At 51.9% G+C, this 20,380-nt stretch overlaps 1 protein-coding gene and 1 long non-coding RNA gene across 2 annotated transcripts in view; both read left to right on the top strand.

Moving 5' to 3' along the window:
* Positions 1-20,380, top strand: part of DNM1 (dynamin 1) — a 46,430-nt gene that overhangs the window by 24,968 nt on the left and 1,082 nt on the right. Inside the window, 12 exon segments of the mRNA XM_037851020.1 lie at positions 9-95; positions 4,678-4,748; positions 4,906-4,957; positions 5,164-5,175; positions 7,438-7,551; positions 11,340-11,449; positions 12,270-12,381; positions 13,523-13,534; positions 13,938-14,108; positions 16,225-16,466; positions 16,834-16,942; positions 16,944-17,050. Of these exon segments, the coding sequence (XP_037706948.1) occupies positions 9-95; positions 4,678-4,748; positions 4,906-4,957; positions 5,164-5,175; positions 7,438-7,551; positions 11,340-11,449; positions 12,270-12,381; positions 13,523-13,534; positions 13,938-14,108; positions 16,225-16,466; positions 16,834-16,942; positions 16,944-17,050 (1,199 nt within the window).
* On the top strand, positions 17,084-19,505 carry LOC119545483. The gene is made up of 3 exons (XR_005219091.1): positions 17,084-18,436; positions 19,223-19,259; positions 19,419-19,505. It is a non-coding gene; the product is annotated as an uncharacterized LOC119545483 (long non-coding RNA).

Below are 20,380 nucleotides of genomic sequence, written 5' to 3'. Positions count from 1 at the left end.
CCCTCCAGCTCCAGCAGTACCCTCGGCTGCGGGAGGAGATGGAGCGCATCGTGACCACCCACATCCGGGAGCGTGAGGGTCGCACCAAGGAGCAGGTGAGGCCTGCAGCACCTGCCCAGCGGCTCTTCCCACCTCTCACTCCAGTCCCGGGAGTTTCTTCCCATTTTGGTTTCTCTCTCGCCTCACGCTCACTCTTTGCTTCTGTCCTTGTCAACTTCCTGGCCATCTGTACTTCTGGACGAATCTTCTCGGGCCTCTCTGCTGTTTCTCTGGGTCACCTTATGCCCCTCATAACCCACCCATCCCCCGCCCTTTTGTAGTCACTCTTCATATGTTCATTCATTCATTCATTCACTCATTCAATCATTTGATCTCAAATACACTCACTGGCGGCGCAGAGAGGGTCAGGCCACTGTCAGGGCGCCCACCAAGCTCACGAGCTGGTCCCTTTTTTGTCCCTCATCCCTTGTCCATGCCCACCTGTGGCTCCCATTTCCCAGTCCCTATCCTCACAACCCTTCTCCACTACGGTGCTGTCTCCAGTCAGTCACCTTGTCTTGTTGATGTTCTGTTTTAAAATCTTTATTAGACTTATTATAATTACAAAAGTGATCAATGCTCATGAAAATATTGAGTCAGTATAGACATGATTAAATGACAGGTGTCCTCATTCACTCCTTCTTGCCCTCCTGTGCCTCAGAAATCACCATTTTTGACAGTTTGGTGTTCCGTGCCTCCAGACATTTTTCTAGACACACACACACACCCACCCAGAAGATTCTGTCTTCGTCTTTAGGAGCCAGAATCCTGTTATATGCCTTGCCTTTTTTCTCTAACGATAATTGTGGTAGCCAACATCTATTGAGCACCTGTTATGTATCGGCACATGTCCTGCCTCACCTTGTTGTGCCTTCACCAGTCTCTGTGAGGCAAAGCACGTCAGGTGCAGAAGCTGAGGCTCAGAAGAGACCAGCCCCATTTCATAGCAAACAGCAGGGCCCGGGCTGGAACCCAGCAGTCTGCGTCCAGAACTTTGTTCTCAGCACAACACAATTACCCAGTCCCTCCACGCTTAATCATATATGTGGAAATCTTCCTCACTCCTTTGAACAACTTCAGAGTGTTTTATTGGCTAGAGGATACCATAATCTATTTCACCTTCTGTTAACCACTGGCTCCTTCCCAATTTTTCTCTACTACAAATCATACCACACCAAACACCTTGGTACATATATCCGCTCAATTGATGAGTTCTTCTGTGAGATATAGTTCTAGAATTGTTCATGTGCATTTTTTAAACTTTTTATTTCAAGCTGACAGGAGAATTACAAAAATAATATAAACCCCATACACAGAATTTCAATTTTAACATTTTGCCACATGTGCCATATCATTCTATTTATCTATCCATCAATCTGTTGATCCATTATCTATCTATCCATCCGTTGATCTGTCAATCCATTTTCTGAACACATGATGGTTGTATACATCATGCTCCCAAACACTTACTTGTTTTTGGTGTATACATACCAAAAAATGTATATGTATAATAAAAAATACTGTCATGTACATTTCCTAAGAACAAGAGCATTCACTTATTTAACCATCTTAGGTGTAGTTATCTAGTTTAAGAAATTTAACATTTATATAAAGCTTACAGCCCAATTTTTTCATATGTCCCAATAATGCCCATTTGGGCTTTATCGCCTCCCTTGTTGGATCTCATCCAGGATCAAGTATTTCATTTAATTGTCATTATCTCTAGTTGCTCATTCTTTTTTTTTCTAATTGTGGGAACATATGACAAAAACTTTCCCATCTCTACCACTCCCAAGCACACCATTCAGTGGGATTAATCACATTCACTATGTGGTGGCCCCCTCACTATCCATCAATTACTAAAATGTTCCTATCTCTCCAAACAGAAATGCTACACCCATTTTGCATTAACTCCCATTCCCCCTACCCCCAGTCCCTGGCAACCTGTACTCTAATTTCTGCCTCTTGAGCATGCACATCCTCTGATATTTTCTTTGTAGTTTCCATGGGGCTTAAATGTAACATACTAAATCTGTAATGATCTCATTTGCTTAGGTACCAACTTAACTTCAATGGTTTAAACAAACTATGTTCCTATTCTCCTCCATTCCCCCACCTGTATGTAGTTCTTGTCACAAGTGGCATGTTTGTACATTATGAGTCCAAAACCACTGATTTATCATTGCATTTTATGCATTTACCTTTTAGGGCCTGTAAGATGTAAAAAGTAGAGTTACAATTCAAAAATACAATAGTATTGGCATTTATATTTACCCCTGTTGTTGCCCTTACCAAAGATCCTGATTTCTTCATGTGGCTTTGAGCTAATGTCTAGCATCCTTTCCTTTCAACCTGCAGAACTCTCTTTAGCATCTCTTGTAGGGCTGCTCTAACGGTGATGGATTCCTTCAGCTTTTGTTTATCTGTAAATGTCTGAATCTCTCCCTCATTTTTGAAAGATAGTTTTCCAGAAATAGAAATCTTGGTTGGCAATTTTCTGCTTTCTGCACTTTAAATATGTCTTGCTTACATGGTTTCTGATGAGAAATTGGCATTTAATCTTATTTAGGGTCCCTGTATGTGACCCGTTGCTTCTCTTTATCTTTGGCATTTAATCATTTGATTATAAAAAGTTGTGGTGGGGGTCTACTTGTGTTTATCTGTTTGGAGTTCATTGAGCATCTTGGATGTGTGTATTCATGTCTTTTGTTAAATTTGAGAAGTTTCCAGTCATTATTTCCTTGAATATTCTCTCTGCCCATTTCTCACTTTCTTCTCCTTCTGGGATTCCCATGATGCAGGATATAAGCAATATTATTTATTTAATAGTATAATGGTATGCTTAGTGGTGTCCCACAGGTTCCTCAGGCTGTGGTCATTCTTCATTCTTCTTTCTGATTCTCAGACTGGATGTTTCAATTGTCTTATTTTCAAGTTCATGGATTCTTTCTTCTGCCAACTCCAATCTGCTGTTGAACCCCTCAAGAGGTTCTGTAGACTTCAGGTCTGTTTGGTTCCTTTTCATAGTTTCCATCTCTCTATTGATATTCTCCTTATGTTCATCTGTTGCTTTCCTGTTTTCCTTTAGTTCTAGTTCTTTGTCCATGTTTTCCTTTAGCTCTTTGAGCATATTTAGTACCTTTTTAAAAGTCTTTGTTATGTCTCAGGTCTGATCATCATCACTGATAGTTTTTAATGCTTTAATCTTTTTCTTTGCCTGGGCCATCACTTCTTGTTTCTTTGTTTTGTGATCTTTTGTTGAAACCTTGAAACCTGGACATTTTGATATTTTAATGTGTTATCGTTGGATTTAGACTCTGAGGTGTTCCTTAAGCTTGTACCCAGCTATCCAGCTAGTGTTATGACAAAGTTTTCCTGAATGCCAGGAGCTGACCAAAAAAAAGGAGGAGGAGGAAGAAGAAGAAAGCACCTTTCTCAGCCTTTGCAGATTGACCTGTGCAAGTGCTCTCCTTCAGAGCTTATCCATATGAGTTTAGAGAAGACCTTGAGGCCAAAGCATAGGGGCCTTCCTGATACTTTCTGCACATGCCTCTTTTCTTGGCCATGCACATGTGGCTCTAGCAATTCCCGCATTTACAATTGTCCCCTTTTCCCTAGGAAACAGTTTCCTCTCTGTCCTGGGCACTGCACTGTATGTCCCACAGCCAGCAATCATTGCCCCAGGCAGCACGACTTGACTGCTCTCCCATAGCATTCTAAAGGAGAGCTCTTTGAGCTGCCTTCTGCACACGGGGCAAGTTCTGGCCCAGCGAGTCCCACAGTCCACCACTGGACAGATTGGGCCAAATAGGCATGCTCCCACTATGTATGATAGGGTTGCTTTGCTCCCTGCACCCCCAGAACTGGGATTGGGGATCTGCACTGGAAGCACAGGTCAGCCCTGGCAAGCGCCCTGCTACTGCCGTCATTTAACTGTTTTCTGGAGCTCTGAGAAACCTGTTTCTGCCAGTTCTTGCTGGTTGTGCAAAGCTTCCTGGGGCGATAGAATCCTGAAGCATCTCACTCTTCCTTCTTGATAGGGACAGGGCCCTCAACTCTATCTTTTATGTGCATTAATGTTGTTAAATATTGCCATATTGTTCTCCAAGGGGATGATACTAGTTTATGTCTCCACTGACAATATATGAGAGAGCCCATCTCCCCACAGCATGCCCATGATGGCCATTATCAGTATTTATCATTAATTTAATATGTTAAAAGAAATTCGCTGTTGCTTTAACTTGCATTCCTTTAATTATTAATGCAGGTGAGCAATTTTTTAAGCAGTTTCATTCAGATATATTCATATACCATACAATCCATCCAAAGTATACAATCAATGGCTCGCAGTATAATCACAGAGTTGTGCATTCATCACCACAATCAATTTTAGAACACACCTTTTACATATCCTTACCAGCTATCTGACTTCTATGAATAGATACGTTCATGATCTTTGACTATTTTGATTTGGGTTTCTTGTCTTTCACTTATCAATTTGTAGGAACTCTTTATTTTTTACAGTTACTAACCTTTTGTCTGTTATATGTGCTGCAAGTCCTTTTCTCCCAGTTGTCATGCATTTTTAAACTTTGTGTCATCTTGTCTGTTTGCCCTCTAACCTGTGTATCCTTGAAGGTCATGCTCCTCATCGACATTGAGCTGGCTTACATGAACACCAACCATGAGGACTTCATAGGCTTTGCCAAGTGAGTGCTCCCTGGGCAGAGAGGGTGACACCTCTTGTGTATGTGTAGGACCCAAGCCCTCTGGGTTACTCCTTTGGGTCCTGTGCTCATTGAGCAGTGGGCAGTGGAGCTGGGCCCCTTGAGACATTCTGAGGCTTGCCCCTCCCCTCTCCATTAGTGCTCAGCAGAGGAGCAACCAGATGAACAAGAAGAAGGCTTCAGGGAACCAGGTGAGTAGGCCCCAGCACCCCAGCCCGAGGGATGGAGGGTGCCAGATGGACTTCAACCTTTGAGAGTGCTCTCCCCCAAGGGGGAGGGTCCCACGGGGGCCAGGGAGCCTGTCAACCACCAGCCACAAGCCTCCCACCCTGCCTCAGTAACCCTCTTTCCTCTCTCCCCGATGCTTCTCGTGGTTGCTATGGTTACCTCTTTGCAGGATGAGATTCTGGTGAGTACCAGGACTGGGGCTTTTGACTTGTGAAGTGAGGGGGAGGAGGAGGTCCATTGGTTTGGGGTGGGGAGGGATGAGCAGGGGGCAAGCGGGCACCCTTTGGCTTGAGCTATTTGCACACACCAGGACAGACATTGGTGGCAAAGCCTAGCCACAAGCAGAGTCCCATCGATGTGTCCATCAGTGTGCATGAACCAAGCACCTCCTTTAGGCAGAGCTAGACCATGTGGGGTGGGGGCAGGGGTTGAAAAATGCCTAACAAAGGCCTGGCACAAAGTAGGTGCTCCTTAAACATCTGTTGCATGGATGTTGCATGGATGCATGGATGGATGGATGGATGGATGGATGGATGGATGGATCAATGGACAGGTGGATGGAGAAGAGATACATGTTTTTAAGAAGCTAACAGCCAGTTCTCCCAGACAGCTAAATAAAGAGATGAATGAAGTGTCAAGAGACAATTCTCTCCTCACCTGGCTTCCTGCTCTCTGTCCTTCAGATCTCTGCTGAAACATCATTCCTCAGGAGCCCTTTCTCAAACCCCATTATACTTAAACACCATAGTGTCCTGAGCTTTTCTTTCCATAAGTTCCATAGGATGTCATTTCTTTGCAATCATCTAGGTGTTTGTGTGATTATTGGTTTAATATCTGTTTCCCTCCCCAGCTCCTTGCAGGCAGGAGCTGATTCTGTCTTGTTCATCACTAAATCCTCAGCCGTAAGCCCAGTGCCTTGCACACAGTAGGTGCTCAATAGAATGAAAGAATTAATGAATGTAATACCCTAGGGTAATTCAGTTTAGCAAACACTCACCAGTGCCTACACTTTGCTGAACCTTGGATAGGACTCATACCTGATCCTGCCCCATGGAGACCTGGGCCTGCATTCAGGACCCAGCTAAGGACCCCTGAGAACCCCAGGCAGTGCAGGAGTCAGGGGAGCAGGAGATCTCTGCTGCAGGGGCTCTGGAGGGAAGATTTTGACCAGCAGGTTGGAGGGCAGGGCTGAGGATGGCCGAGGTGAGGACAAAGGCTGCAAGTCATGGGACTCCTGGCTACTGTGTCCCTGCTAACTGGCTAAGGCAGCTGTGGTCTCCCCTCAGCTCAGCTACTGATTGGTTGTGGGCCCTGGGTTCTCTGCAAGGTTCTCGGAGAAGCAAGAAGGGGTAAGGAGAGCTCCAGAAGGATGCTGAGGGCCTCAGAAGCAAGCTTAGCCCCAGTGGACTTTCTCGCCAGCTCCAGGCCTCCTTGGGTCTTCTCTGGCTGCTCAGAGGAGAAGACAGGGCTGTCAGGGCAAGCAGAGGGAGAAGAGGCAGCATCCTCACACTGTCAATCTGCATCCAACTCCTCCACAGACTCAGAGCATTCCTGGGGACAGCTGCTCCCTACCATGGAAAAGGACCTTTGCCTGTTACTCTCAGCTTTACCTGGGAAGAAGGGGCCTGGGAAATTCCTGGCTCAGCCCCTTAGCCCATCTCCACTCTCCACCACTCCATTCCTGTTCTGAGCCTGGGTTCAAACACTGTTAGAACTATAGTATCATAGCATTCATTTATTCATGTCACAAACATTTATTGATCACCTGCTCTTTGTCAAGCACTCTGCAAGCAGCTGGGAATACGCTAGGGAGTTCACAGATTAGCAGGGGAGGCTGACACACACATACATACAGAAGTTAGTTCAAAATTGCAGTCAGTAACAGAGAAGACTTAAGGGAGAGATAAAAGATTATAATGGGGGTCCTCTTTATATTGGGGGGGGGGGCAGTGAGGGAGACCTGCCTGAGAATGTGTCTTCTGAGCTGATACTCAAAGGGTGAGTTTGTCAGACAAGGAGGGAGGGAAAGCTCTTTCTAGGCAGAGGAAACGACATGTGCAAACTCCCTGAGATCAGAAAAAAAGTCGTAGAGTAAATTGGATCTTAAGTTGAAAAGGAACTCAGAGTAGTCTTGCCCAATCTGCTACGTAGACTCTACTGGCACATTTTTAGCGATGGGCATCTCATCACCTATCAAGCCACCAGTCCCTTGCTCAAAAAGTTCTCTCTGAGGCGCTTTATCCTGAGCTGACCTCTGCCTTCCACTCTGTTCACTTGTGGTTCAAACCGGGGCAGGTCTGACCCCCACCCTCTCTGACCAGCCAGACCTCCAGGAGCTGGGGGAGTGGGGGAGAGGGGCTTTTGAGTATTTCCCTGTGCCTCCCCTGCCCTCCATGGGGAAGCCTGGCTCCTGCCCACCGACCTCCGGCCCCTCACCCTCCAGGTCATCCGGAAGGGCTGGCTGACCATCAACAACATTGGCATCATGAAGGGTGGCTCCAAGGAGTACTGGTTTGTGCTGACTGCTGAGAATCTGTCCTGGTACAAGGATGATGAGGTGAGGAAAGGGCTACCTGTCATCAAGGGGCTGGTTGGTGGCCAGGGTCAGGCTCAGACTCCACCACAGGCTTAGAGTGGCCTGGACCACCCAACAGGGTTTAAAAAAAAAAATCCCACTTAAGACCCATGACTGGAGGTGGGATGGAGGGATGAGAGGCAGGCAATCCTGGGGGCTTTGGGGGGAGGCAGCTCTCTCATCGAGGTTGTAAAGAGAAGGTGGCTTGTCAGGACCAAGGAGCTGGGGGCTGGGCGCCCTGGAGAGGAGGATGGGCAAGGGGGCCGAGTGCCCCTCCCTGACCCCGCCAGCCCAGCCTTCCTGTTTTCCTGCTCCAGGGCGTGCCGCCTCCTCCATGGTCCCCACAGGCTTATGACACACACAAGTCCAGCTGCCAGACGCCCTGTTATCCCCCACCCTCAAGACCCTGGCAATCCATGGGAGATGCCCAGGGTGTCTCCAGGCTGAGGGGCAGGAATGATGGCGCTCTGTGTAGCCACCGCAAAACCCTCCTCCCACTAAAACCCCCAGAATCCCCCTGCCACCTCCCTCCCCTGTCGTGGTCTCCTTTAAGAAAGCGTTTATTTGGCTTCCACATCTGGATTCCAGAGGTGACCAGAGAGAATGGGGAGGGCTGGGGGGGGGTTGTGGTAATGAACTCCAGCTGGCCAAGGAGTGGGGGAAGGGACCCTCTTGCTCCTGAGGGAGCTATTGGAGGATAGGGTACTCTCAAAGCAGGGGGTGGGGTTCAGGGTAGGGGTCTGTGGCTTTGGTCTCCAAGGCCCCTCCTCGGTCCTTCCTTATCCAAATCCGCCCCGGGCAGGGCCCCCTCCTCCTCACCTCGGGCGGGCCCTCTGTCGTCACTGGTGGGGGCGCCAAGCCATCTGGACCTCATTACCCCAGCCCTGGGCCTCTCCCTGAGCACAGAGGCCCCTGGAAGGGATGGAGTGTGAGGTGGCATGGGGCGCGGGTGGGGGGGTCACTTCCTGCTCTGTTGCCCAGGCAGGCTCCCTAGACACCCCCTGTGGGCTGGGGGTCCCGGCTTATGCCCCCACAACTCCTAGTGCTCTTAAGTTGGGGCTCCCTGCACAGTGTGACCCGGGGCTGAGGGCCTGCACATGGATGCACTGGGGAGGGGGGTGGTAAGTATATCTGAGGGGGCCCCCTGGTCTCCTACCTTGGTGTGTGTTTTGTTAAAAAGTTTTGTGTGTACAGTTGAGTTTAGTCAAGTGTGAAAGACTGCTATGAGCATGTGAGGGGGTGGGTGGGGGTGGGAATTGGAGCGTGGGCAGTGAGTGTTGGGAGGTGGTGTGTGGGTGTGGAGGTGTGTGTAGATATTGTGTGTGGATGTTTTGTGGGAGAGGGTGTTTGGGGTGCAAACATCTGGGTGTGTTTGGAATATAAGGGTCTGTGTGTGTATTTGGGGCATGTGTTTGGGGACGGAGTGTGTCAGCTTGAAGTGTGACTCTGGGGAGTGTGCCTATGCTTGGTGTGTAAGTGCAGGGTTGTGTGTGTGTATTTGGGTGTGGGCTTGAGGAGGGAAAGTGTGAATGTGGGATATTTGGGGCTTGATAATATGTATTTGTGTTTGGGGCTTAAGGATTGGGGAGGGGGAGAGTTCCATTGTGAGGGGTGTGTGTGTCTGTCCAGATGTGTGGGTGTGCGCTTGTGATGTGAATGTGCATTTGGGCCGTGACTGTGTGATTTAAAGTTCGGGTGTGCGATGTATGTGCCTGAGTTGTGGGGGTGTGAGTGTAGAGGTGAGTTTGTGCTTGGGTGTGAGTATTTTTGCACTAGACAGCTGGGGACTTGGAGGTGGTCCGGACTTGGGGGCAGTCATCTGTCCCCCTCCTCTCCCTGGACGTCAGCCCTCTGATCTTTGGGGGCGAAGGGAGGTCCTCTGGGCAGACAGGCAGCTGCCCACATCCCCAGCCAGGGTATGCACTGAGCCCACGCCCAGCCCTCGTCGACCCCCCAGTCTTTTCAGTCTTCTTCCGCTGCCCTCCCCCCATCACCACCACCACCCATCCCACAGCAGGGTGGCACCCCCGTCCCTCTGCGCCTCCTCCCAACCCATCCCATGCTCCCCAAGCCCCCCGCCCCGGCTCCGGGCTCCAGTCCTGGGATGACAGGCGGGGGTCCGTGCAGCATTCCAGTGGCGGCGCCGAGGCTCTAACCCAGCCCAGCCTAACCAATGTGCAGACTACTGTACAATTTGGGAGTCCTGAACAGATAGTCTAAACACTGGGTAGACGGAGTGGAGGTATCCTCTGGTCCATCTGGGCAGCAGTGTCTGTGTGTCCATCCGGTGGGAGCTTCAGCCTCATCTCCTGGAGATCCAATGTCCCCCAGTCCCAGACCAGCCAGCCCGTGGTCCCCTCTCTGCTCCCAACAACCCTTCTGCCTCCTTTGACGTGGCAGGGGTGAGCGGGAGCTGTGGCTGGGAAGGAGGGGCCTGGGGAGGGGGCCGGCCTGGCAGGAAGGGAGGGCTGGGGGGGAGGAGGGCGCGCCTACCTAGTGTCCAACCCCGAAGCGCAGGGTGGGTGGCGGCGGGGCCTCCCTCGAACGGTTCCAGATGTTCCCTGGCTGTGTGTGCAACTTCCTCCTCTCCTCCCCCAGCCGCCCTCTGGGGCTCCTGGCCACCCGCCTGGTATAAAGAGGGCTTTATGTGGCTGGGTAGACCAGGCGGGTGTGGGGGGCAGAGAAGGGTGGGGCAGGATGACGCCGGGATGGGGGGCAGGGTCCTCCTAAACCCACCCCTTCACCTGAGATCCTGGGTGACGCTCATGCCCAAGCCCTCTGAGTCCCCCCAGTCCCACCTAGACCCACTCTCCCACCATAGGTCCTGGGGCATTGGGTGGGCCAGTGGGGTACAGGCAGCAGAAATCCCTCCCTGCTGCTGGATCCCTGAACCCCTCCCCTTGGACAGAGGAGCTTACAGACACATGTCAGTGCACATAGGCCCAGCACCCACACGCCTATCCACAGGTACACATAACTCTTCCTGGATGCCTACAGATAACTGAACACATACAGGCCATTACACAAACTGTCTGCATGTAAATGTGTGCACCTACAGCACATGTCACACTGGCATGTTCTTGAAAACACATTCACATTCACATTTGCCACAAACATTTACAACACGCGTTGATGGTGTGCCCACATCCGCATGGATATGCAGACATGTTCACTCTGCCTCATGTCCATGTCGGACACCTCCCCAGACACACATGCACACACATGCATGTATGCAATACAGACACATGGGTGCAACACATACAATGGCCATAGAATATGTCCTCAGGCTCCTGTGTGTTTGCCCAAGCAAGTAACCACACATGTTACAGACACAGACACAGCATCTCCAGGTTTGTACCATGTGCCTGATTGCTAACACATGGGCAGCTGGCGGAGTGGGCTGAGCCAGCCCTTTGAAGCCACAGGGGCCAGTAGCCCCCCTTCCCTGTCTCAGCAGTCAGGAAATGAAGTCAGAGGCTTATCCAAGCAGGCCCTGCAGCCCAGCAGCCAGGATAGGGGGCGAAAGAGACTCAAATGTGGGGTCCCTGCCTGGGGCTGTCCTGACTAGCATCCAGGGCTTGCTTGGGGCCTCACCACCTCTGAATTCCAGGGCTCCACAATCAGGCCTCCATCAGTCAGTGTCTCAGAAGCCTGGCGCCAATCTGGGGGTCCACAGCTTCAAGACTCTGCCAGTGTGGAGCATGCTTAGGAAGTAAGGTGTGGCAGAGAAGAGTGACAACCTCTCCCATCACTCCCACCCCTACCCACAGGAGAAAGAGAAGAAGTATATGCTGTCCGTGGACAACCTGAAGCTGCGGGACGTGGAGAAGGGCTTCATGTCGAGCAAGCACATCTTCGCCCTCTTTAACACGGAGCAGAGGTGTCTGCCTGCCCCTGGCCTGGGGCTGCTGGGGCCCCAGACCCTGCAGGCCCCAACCCACTTCCACTGGGTAGAAAGGGGGATACATAGATCCAGAGAGGAGAGGGGTCTGCTCCATGCCCCACCCCCAGCAAGTCATTCATTCTACAGCTGCTTATTGAGCTTCTCCTACAGCTATAATAGATATCATGTCAAGCCCTTCTCCCTTCCTCCCATCCCCCATTTCTTTCTTCCTCTCCTCTTCCCACCTACCTTTACTTGTTTAACACCAGCTTTGCATGAGACACTACCAGGCACTGGGGACCAAATACAGCCCCGGTCAGACCTGGTCCCTTTCTCATGTGGCTTAGTGCCCAGTGGGGCCAGTGCTGAGACCGGGCCTTTGGCTTCCCAATTCAGGGATGACTCTGGTGGGTCTTCTCCTCGGAAATGAAGGCTCAGTGCAGCCACCCATCAGACGAGTCCTCAGAGTTGAGGAGGGAGCAGAGTGGGTCCGAGACCCAAGCCGGAGAGCTGCACTGCCTTGGGGATGTAACCTTGTATTGGGGGCTCAGTCTCTTTCTAAACATTTTACTGCTTCTTTCCCTAAATCTTCACAGTGACCCTAGGAGGCAGGAATTATTGTTATTAACCCATTTTCCAGATGAGGAAACTGAGGCTTGGAGAGAGGAAAGGACTTGCCTAGGATGACACAGCTGGGAAATGAGAAAGTCAGCCAGGACCTTAGGCCCAGTGACCCCAAAGTCCAGGCATGCCCTTAACCTTACCCAGGAGGGTGGGCTTTGCCCTGGCCTCCCCTCACTGCCTGCCCATCTTGCAGGAATGTCTACAAGGATTACCGGCAGCTGGAACTGGCCTGTGAGACACAGGAGGAAGTAGACAGCTGGAAGGCCTCCTTCCTGAGAGCTGGCGTGTACCCTGAGCGTGTTGGGGTGAGTGGCAGGGCAGGGAGAGGATTGGCAGGATACCCTATACTAGGGGTCCCTGGGACACCATCCTTAGTGATACCATACCATGTGTCTGAGCCTTTATTGGGCTCAAAAACAGCAAGCAGTCAGGGGCACAGGGCAGGGGGAATGTGGAGTTAATACATAATGGGTGGAGGGTTTCTATTCAGGGAGATGGGAAAGTTTAAGTAATAGAAGGTGGTGACAGACAACATAGCGAATGTGATTAATCCCACTGAATGGTAGCCTTGGGAATGGTTGAGATGGGAAAGTTTATATTGTGTGTATGTTCCCACAACTTGAAAAAAAAAAGAGCAACTAAAGAGACTACGATAATTAAATGCAGTATATGTTCCTGGATGAGATCTAACAAGGGAGGAGAAAAAGCTCAAAGGGACATTATTGGGATATATGAAAAAACTGGAATATAGACTGCAAGCTTTATATCAGTGTTAAATTTCTTGAACTGGTTAACTGCAGTTGATATGGTTACATAAGTGAATATCCTTGGTCTTAGGAAATGTACAAGTGTTCAGGGAGCACAATGGGTACAACCTACACTCAAGTGTTCAGAAAATGGATTGATAGACAAACAGACAAGTAGACAGATAGATGGATAGACGGATTGATATATTGATGGTGGATAGAGTTATATGGCAAAATATTAAAATCGGTGGATCTGGGTATCTCTGTGTAGGGTTTGTATTATTTTTGTAACTGTCCTCTAAGTTTGAAAGTATTTCAAAATAAAAGGTTAAAATTAAAATAGCAGGCATCACACACACACACACACACACAAACACACACACCTGCCCTGAGGTGGGATCAGTGGTAAGCCTTCCAGTCCTCCCCTTCTTGTCCAATGGCAGGTCCCTGTCTCTGCCACAGATGGCATTTTTTGCATCCCCTTCCTAGGATGGTGGTTTCTTGTGACTGCCTTCTTTCATGGCAGTTTCACTGTGGCAATATTCAGGGTTGCCTTAGAGTTGGGGTGCAATGCCCTGGGTTCACTCATTCCCTCCCTTTTCCTCTGTGTGTGTGTCTGTTGCAACTGTGCTCCCCCGGCTGGTGGTGGTGGTAACGACGCTGGTGCGGTGACCTCTTGGCTTTGGTGTGGGCCTCCCAGGACAAGGAGAAAGTGAGTGTGCCCTTCCCTGGCTTTCTGCCAGGCCTCATCTAGCCATGCACCAGCTCTGGCCAGGTTTTCAGAATCAGGAAAGAACCCTGGAGACTTTGGAGATGGCTTTTTCTAATTTGTGGATTGGGAAATGGCAGCAAATTGTAGGCACTAGAGTCCGAGCAGAGACAAGGCTGAAGAAGGGGAGCCTGGGATCCTGAGACGTAGTGGGAAGGGCAAGGCCCAGAGACCCGGAGGGAGTGAGGCACTGGGTGCCTGTGTGTTTGGGCTTCTCCTGTCTGTGCCTCCGTGTTCCAGGCACCCATGGAGAGGCTGAGACCCTGGGGGGTGGCTGGAGCCTGGTGGGGCCCTGTCGGGCTGGGAAGTCCTGGTCACCTTCATGCCTTTCTGTTCCCCGTGTTAGGCCAGTGAGACCGAGGAGAATGGCTCTGACAACTTCATGCACTCCATGGACCCACAGCTGGAGCGGCAGGTAGAGACCATCCGGAACCTGGTGGACTCGTACATGGCCATCGTCAACAAGACCGTGAGGGACCTCATGCCTAAGACCATCATGCACCTCATGATCAACAATGTGCGTGGGCCACTCTGGGGGGCGGGAGTGCCTGTGGTACCACAGAGGCAGGCAGCCAGGTTCGTCTGGGGCAGGCACAGGCTGGCCCTGTGGGACGAGGTCCAGCGAGGGAGGCATGGTCCAAACCAGAGCTGCCCATGGCTGCTCATGTGGGCTTTGTATATCATTTTACATGTTCTAGAAGCCATGTTAAAAGAAGTAAAAAGAAACAAAATTAATTTTAATAATATCTTTTAATTACTCCAAGAGATCCAAAATATTATCATTTCAATCTGTAATCAATATAAAAATTATCAAGGTAGTTTAAATTCTTATTTTTTTTGTACTAAGTTCCCCAAATCCAATTTGAACACTAAATTTTCACTGGAAATACTCGATCTATATTTAGAAATTTCCAGTTGAAAAAGTAGATTCACATACCTAAATTGTGCCAAACATACTTAAAAGCTTTCCAATAACTGAATTGAGGATCAGTTGTTAATGTTATATTAAAATTAAAATTTAATTTAATTTAAATAAAATTCTAAAATTTGGTTCCTCGGTCACACTAGCCACTCTTCAAATGCTCGGCAGTCAAATAGCTAGTGGCTACCATATTGGAAGTGCAGGTCTAGCCCATGGGAGTCAGAACTCCTGAGGGAAGCATGAGCCAGCCGTCTGGGGCCAGGTGTGGTGGGGGAGACACGATCCAAGGCAAATGTGAGCCAAGCATGGGCCAGCTCTGTGAGGCAAGGTCTGACGGAAAATGTGGTTCTCACGCAGGCAACATCTGCTGGCCTTTTTTATCCACAGTCACTGATGAGGGAGCCCCGACCCTCCACATCCCCACACAGCTCTTCACCATGGCCCCCCTCCAAGGCCCCTCCTGGCCCCGCATTTGTACTTTCAAGACCCCGCCCCCATGCCCCCAGCAGTCATCAGTGATACTTCCAGTCAGTCCTCTGCTGGGAACACTAGGGAAGGGAGGGGCCACCGGGCTGGTGAGGGATTCTGCCACAGAACAATCCAAGGGCAGAGGATGAGGGCAGACACACATTCCCTTCCTCCTTCTGCCTCAGATTTCTTGTGCTCTTCAGGTTGGTGCCCAGTTTCCAGGCACCCCCCCACCCCCGCCTGCTGCTAAGTGGATCACACCACTTAGCAGCATTCTCAAACCTCAATGTGCATTAATCTCCTGGGGAGCTGGCTAAAATGCTGATGCCTGAGCCTGCCCCAGGAGTTCTGATTCAGTAGGTCTTGGGAGGGGCCAGGAATCTGCACCTTTTGAGAACCCCCAGACCTAGCTTTGGAATACACACCTACAGCACCACCACAACCCATGGCTAAGTGAAAAAACATGGCCCTGGGGAACTGGCTTTGCCAGGAATTCCGTGTGTGACTTTCATCAAATGAACTACCCTCTCTGTGCCTCTGTTTCCTTATATGTAAAATAAGAATAATAATAGCACCTACTCACAGGGTTGAGGATTAAATGCATCTAAAGTACATAGCAACACAGTACCTGGCACATAGTAGGTCCTCAACATATATTTGAAGAATGAATAAATGAGATCCTGGTCTGTGAAGTGAAAATCCTCAATTATCTCTCCAAGAATGTCCCAGAGCTTCAGTGGCATAATGCCTGGGGATTTCAAGGAGAACATTAACTCACCTCCCCTACATGCAGAGACCCACAATTCTCCCTATCCATACACACAAATACACTTGTCACTCCCATTTCTCAAGGACTCCGGAAATTTTAAACTGTCATGTTCGTTATTTCCGTCAAATAGAGGGAGCAAGTTCTCGAAAAAAGGGTAAAAATATCCCGGATTTATAGATGAGGAAACGAGACTCAAAGAGCTGAGTGGGCAGGGGTCCCGAGGCATGATAGATCCCGAGAGTCCTCCCATATCTGTAACCTTGGACAGGTCACTTTTCCTCTCGGGGCCTCGGTGTCCCTATCTGAGAAAAGGGCAAGCGAAGTGACTTCCGAGTTCAGGCTGTGGCAGAGCTGCGTTGGAAACGCCGAACCCGGGCTCCAGTCCCAGGGCACAGTGCCCGCTGGGCCTCGCGGGGAGGGCCAGGCGGCGCAAGCGTCCCGTCTCAGCCCCCTCCCCTCCTCGCTCGCTCGCAGACCAAGGAGTTCATCTTCTCAGAGCTGCTGGCCAACTTGTACTCGTGCGGGGACCAGAACACACTAATGGAGGAGTCGGCCGAGCAGGCGCAGCGGCGCGACGAGATGCTCCGCATGTACCACGCGCTGAAGGAAGCGCTCAGCATCATCGGCGACATCAACACGACCACCGTCAGCACGCCCATGCCTCCGCCCGTGGACGACTCCTGGCTGCAGGTGCAGAGCGTACCGGCCGGACGCAGGTACCAGGGCCGGCCCCCAGGGCCCCAAAGCCCCCCAGCCCGGGGCCCGCGGGAGGACCGCCGGAAGTCGGCGGTGGCGCGTAGGCGTCACGGGGGCGGCTCCCACCTGGAGCGATGGGCGGAGCTTAGATAGGGGCGGGGCTTGCAGAGGGGCGGGGTTTGCCTGGAGCGCTGGCTACGGGGTGATGTGGAGCTGCAGCGTTTAGCGCAGCTCGGGGCGAGGCTTAAGCTCAGGTCCTTGCAGAGAGCTCGGGGGCGGGGCTTGCGTTCGTGGGCGGGGCTAGCGCTGGGCTGGGGGCGGGGCCTCAGGTTAAGGCGGAGCTGCTCATCTCTTTCCTCTCCCTCCTCGGCTCTGTCTCTCCAGCAGGTCGCCCACGTCCAGCCCTACGCCGCAGCGCAGAGCCCCCGCCGTGCCCCCAGCCCGGCCAGGGTCGCGGGGCCCTGCTCCTGGGCCTCCGCCTGCTGGGTCCGCCCTGGGGGGGGGCGCCCCCCGTGCCCTCCAGGCCGGGGGCTTCCCCTGACCCTTTCGGCCCTCCTCCCCAGGTGCCCTCGCGCCCCAACCGCGCCCCGCCCGGGGTCCCCAGGTGAGTAGGGGCTGAGTGCGGTGGGAGAGGCCGCCGGGCGGGATGTAGCCGGGAGGGAGCCCGCCTCGAAGGAGGGGCTGGATACTGGGGCCCCGGCCCTCTTCATCCTAGGAACTCGGACTGTAGGTGCGGGAACCACCGGCCCTGTGGCCGAGGGCTGGCGGAGCCTGTCCCCCAGGGAGCGCTGAGTCCCGGAGGTGGTCATTCCTGCGGAAAGGGCCGTGGGGCTCATCCCACCCTGCCCTCTTCTTTCCAGCACTTGCATGGCGCTTCCCTCCCTTTTCACTTTTCGCAGCTTCCCACACATTACATTCCTCTTCCTTTCTCCTCTGCTCTCCTCCGTTCTCCATTCCGTGCTGTCCTCCTCTTCCAGCGCCCGGTGAGCTTACCTCAGCTCTGAGGTCTGAACCCAGATCCTCTCCGATGTGTGGATTCTGCTCAGTTATACTCAGGGCTACCCAGGTGCCCTGGCCTCCCACTCTTTTGAGCTGTTCCAGGGAAGTGTCCCATCTCTGGCCTGCAGGGACAGAGGCCAGGCTGTGACTGTGTGAACAGCAAGGTGTGTGGTGTGTGCGTGTGGGCGTGCACACAGGTGTGAGACTGTAAGAGTGGCACCCAGGCACAGGTAGTACAGGGAGCAGCCAGAGAGGGGGTCTGGGAGCCATGGGGCAATCTGATGGTTTTTCCTTCTGTCTCCGGGCCTGCCCGGCCTGGACCAACATGTTTGGGGTGGGGGCAGGAGTGGGTGGATGAACACTGTCCCGTTCCCAGAGATTTCTAGGGAAAAGGATTCTACTTCATCCTTGGTTTTGCCTTTTGGATCTATGGCCCTCTTTCCAGGAAGTTTCCTCGGATATCTGACACAGATTCTTCTGTCTCCATTGGCCACATTCTCTTGAGGAAGAACACATCAAATCAATAGCATCCTTTATGTTTTCAGAGGACTGGAGGGTAGGGCCATGGGCCTAGCCTCCATAAACCCAAAATAAAGCAGGGATGGCATGGGACTCGCTCTATGGTGATGAGATGACAGAAGCAGATGGGGTATTGGGGCAAGAGCACTGGACTGGGAGTTCAGAGATGCTGGTTTGCCTTGGGACCTTAGGCAAGTCATCATTTGCCTTCTAGGGCCTCAGTTTTCCTTCTACCAAATGATAATATTCTACCTTTCTACCAGGGTTGGTGTGGGACTCAAGGTAGGCAATGGCAATTGCATTAATTGCCGACATGGCTTTGCTAACTGCCAACATGGCTTTGCTAACTGCCAACATGAGTTCAGATTATTGATGGTATTTACACATGTCCAGGTCTATGTGAGGCATAAGAGAACTGTAAGATTTGGCACCTGCTCTAACTCCAGTCCTGCTAACACACGGGAAACTTTTGGTGAGTCGTGCCCCTGCCTTGAAGAAGACAACAGTCTGACATGGCATCTTAAAGGCAGCTTGGCTTCAGTGAGGTCTGGTGGATGACAGAGATAAAAGATCAGTGGTGAGGAGTGGGGAGGGCATTTGGGCAGGGAGCAGCAGTGTGGGGAAAGGTTTTTTGTGGGGTATATTGAGGAGAGCCGCCAGGCAGAGGAGAGAATGCAGGGAGAGCAAGGAGGAATAAGAGGAGGTTGCCCTGGGTAGGTTGGGGAAGGTTGGGGAATCTTCAAAGCCCACAGAGGAGTTTTGACTTGTTGGGACTCAGTGCTATGGGTAGTAGAGAGCCATGGAAGGCTCTTGGGCTGAAAAATGACAGCCAGACCCCAAGAAAGCAAGCCCTGCCCCTTATAGAGCAGGGTGGATGGCCCTCTGAGCATGCCAGGACGAGTGTTCAGGGGAGCTGGTGCAAATGCCTTCTGTGTGCAGGCGAGCTTCTGTGTTGTGATTCAGCCCATGCGTGTGCTTCAGTGTGCCGAGTGGCTGCATGCCCCAGATCCGTGCTGCACGTACCAGCCAGTAGGGTGCTGGGCTGCTGGGGGGTGGTTGTGGAGGGAGCAGGATGGAGGGCCGTGGGAGGTGTATGCGTGTTGTTTATGGGCATGTGTGTTAGCGTGAGCATGCAGGGCCATGGGCCCTCACAGCATGTGTGTGCACGCCCGAGCGTGTGCGTGTGCATATCCCCCACCCCCTGGCCTTCCCCATCCGTGCGTGTGAACTGCCATGTTGATTTCGTGCTGTCTTTCAGAATCACTATCAGTGACCCCTGAGGAGCGTCAGCCACGGTAGGTACATGCCTCTCTGCCTGCTGCATGAGGTGTGTCTGCCCCCTGCTGCACCAGCTCCACACTGGGGGCATACCTGGGACCTCAGAACCAGGCTCCCCTCCCTCTCCCTTCTGCAGCTCCAGACTTACTCTTTCCTCTTTCTGTCCTTGCCACCAGCTGGCTCTCTCATGTCTCTTCCCAGCGAGCCTCGGGACTCAGTGCCATTTGCCCAAGATCTCCATGGCTGAGCCTGGGGGGCTCTTGGGACAGGCTCCGTACCCAAGCTGGTGGACATGGTACTCTCTGAAACCATCAGAGAGAACAGCAGGCACATGGTTTATGATGCAGAGGCTGGGAACTTGGAGGGGGTTGGGTGGGGGGCTTGACTTGGAGGTGGCCAGAGGCCTTTGAACTTCATCCCCTTATTGGTACCATGCTGCTGGGGCAGGACATCCAGCTCCCAGGCTGGGAGGTCTGGGAACCAAAGCCACCATAGGGCAAGGGTGGTCAGAGTCTCACCTCCTCTGTCATGCCAGCAACTGAACAGTTATCTGAGGCGAAGGCTCTGACTGTTTGATGATTTTTCCTATACACACCATCAGCCATAACACACCTCACAGGGGAGGCAGAGCCAGATAGCCCCTTCCCCTCCTTCCTTGGTATTGTCAAACCTGCTGGTGTGTGACCAAAGGCAGTGTCCTTGGCCCCAGATGAAGCACCACAGCCAGCCAGCAGGCTCATGGACTTTGGCCTGTGGCATCCAGGGGTGACCTATACTTTTCAGCCAAGGGGACGAGTGTCTGCCGACTTGGGCAAGTCACCTTCTCTGAGTTCTGCCCCAGCTGGGCCATAAAATTCACCCAGCTAACCTGTCTCCAGTCTGCCCCTGCCACTGACTCTTGCTCTTCTGCTTTTCCCCAGCAGGAAGGGCCCAGCCTCACCTACGCGACCTGCAGTCCCCCGACCAGCTGAGGCTCCCCTCTTAGACTTATAAGTCTGTGGCCACTGGCATCTGGCTGCTTGTCCTCCTTGCCTCTCCTAGGGACCCTTCAAAGGATCCCTGGGCTTTCTGGCCACCAAGAGGGGCTTCCAGTGCTCCCTCCAGCCACCACTTTTAGCTTCACCTTCCTGGTTCAGTG

Source organism: Choloepus didactylus, chromosome 10 (genome assembly GCF_015220235.1).
Source record: "Choloepus didactylus isolate mChoDid1 chromosome 10, mChoDid1.pri, whole genome shotgun sequence".
NCBI classification, from domain to species: Eukaryota; Metazoa; Chordata; class Mammalia; order Pilosa; family Megalonychidae; genus Choloepus; species Choloepus didactylus.
Note: the sequence above shows the minus strand (reverse complement) of the source record. Positions and strands in the feature narration are given on the sequence as shown.